At 47.1% G+C, this 1,751-nt stretch overlaps 1 protein-coding gene across 1 annotated transcript in view; it reads right to left on the bottom strand.

Annotated features, from left to right (window-relative positions):
• Window positions 1-484: 484 nt before the first annotated feature.
• klhl30 (kelch-like family member 30) overlaps window positions 485-1,751 on the bottom strand; it is a 21,456-nt gene continuing 20,189 nt past the window's right edge. Inside the window, 1 exon segment of the mRNA XM_064952641.1 lies at window positions 485-1,133. Within this exon segment, the coding sequence (XP_064808713.1) occupies window positions 885-1,133 (249 nt within the window). The 3' untranslated portion in view covers window positions 485-884.

Genomic DNA, 1,751 nt, shown 5'->3' with positions numbered 1-1,751 from the left:
ATAACAAGGGAAGAAGAATTGAGCGAGGCGGCATGGAGGACCAAGTCACGTGCTATTGGATAAAGACAACCTCCATAATCTCCAGATGAACAACGTTCCACATGCATACAGTAGTCTAGGCAACTGACAGCCAAGACAGCCTGGACATAAAAGTCTGACAATAGTCTGTGCACTATGACCCTCAGTCTGTCATGGCCATGGGCTCGAATGACCGTGGGCTCGGGGGCCGTGGGGGGCCGTGGGCTCGGTGCCGTGGGCTCCGGTCCTGCGGGAATTGCTCGGTGCCGCAGGGCTCAGTGCCGTGGGCTCAGTACTTGAACTATACCTGCATCTACTGCTTAATTAAAGGTCTCCATATTAAATAATTTCTGGGTAACAATTAAGTTCTCTGGTTTATTTTAATTAGCAAAGAGCAATTTCTCAATAAATGATTTTTGCTAGGACTCTCCGGGAGTGTTCTGAGTGGGGAGTGAAATCTAAAAACTGGCTGTAATTGGCAGAGAGGTTTGTAACTTTCTTTCTTATTGGCCAATTAACTAATGTACGGTCTGTTGATGTCACCAGGCAGGCCAAAACGACATCCCATCAAAACAGGCTGAAATGTCAGGGAGTCTTTTCAAACAGCAATTACACTGTCGTCATTTTCACAATTTCACAGTATTATTCCAAGCTTATAGTGTGGAAATATATATATATAAAACACAGGAACATCATGTTTTTGACTCACTGGGCCTTTAAGTGCTGACTGCACATCTAGAATATTCACCCCTACAATCTGGTCGACTACACCAGTACCTTTAAGTTAAAATCATTACCTAAAATGAGTACCAGCACCTTTATCTTGCCACTTGAAGTGCTGCATGCCACGGACCCGACAGTTCCATTTAGGTTTCATCGAGGGGGAATGGGTCGGACCACTGGGAGGGGTCCAGGAAGACAGAACATGTCCCGCTGTAGATCCAGAGCCTTGGTAGGAAACACTCCACCTTCCAGCTGTTAGAAACTCTGTTGTACACCTCCACCTCCACCCCGTAGTCCCCCTCCATGCCCTTCCAGTGACCCCCCGTCGCAAAGAGCTGACTGTTCAACGCCACCAGATCTCCGTTCTCATGGAGCATGTGCAGCAGCTGGACCTGGGGGAATAACCAGGAGGAGAGGATGAATCAGTCCATCCTTACATCCATAACTCTAACTCTAACCCCTAGCCCTAACCCTAACCTAACGCTAACGCTAACTCTAATCCTAATGCTAACTATAAACCCTAACCCCTAGCCCTAACCCTAACCTAACGCTAACGCTAACTCTAACCACTAGCCCTAACCCTAACCTAACGCTAACGCTAACTCTAATCCTTTAATCCTAACCCCTAATGCTAACTATAAACTCTAACCCCTAACCCTAACCCTACCCTAACGCTAAATCTAACCCCTAACCTTAACCCTAACCTAACGCTAACGCTAACTCTAATCCCTAACCCTAACCCCTAATGCTAACTATAAACCCTAACCCTAACCCCTAACCCTAACCCCTAACCCTAACCCTACCCTAACGCTAAATCTAACCCCTAACCTTAACCCTACCCTAACGCTAACTCTAACCCCTAACCCTAACTCTAACCCCTAACCCTACCTTACTCTAACCCCTAACCCTAAAGCTAACTCTAACCCCTAACCCTACCCTAACTCTAACCCCTAACCCTAACCCTACCCTAACGCGAACGCTAACCCTAACCCTAACCCTAACCCTAACCC

This window comes from Oncorhynchus masou, chromosome 31, assembly GCF_036934945.1.
Source record: "Oncorhynchus masou masou isolate Uvic2021 chromosome 31, UVic_Omas_1.1, whole genome shotgun sequence".
Classification (NCBI taxonomy): domain Eukaryota; kingdom Metazoa; phylum Chordata; class Actinopteri; order Salmoniformes; family Salmonidae; genus Oncorhynchus; species Oncorhynchus masou.
This window is presented reverse-complemented; position numbering and strand designations above follow the sequence as displayed.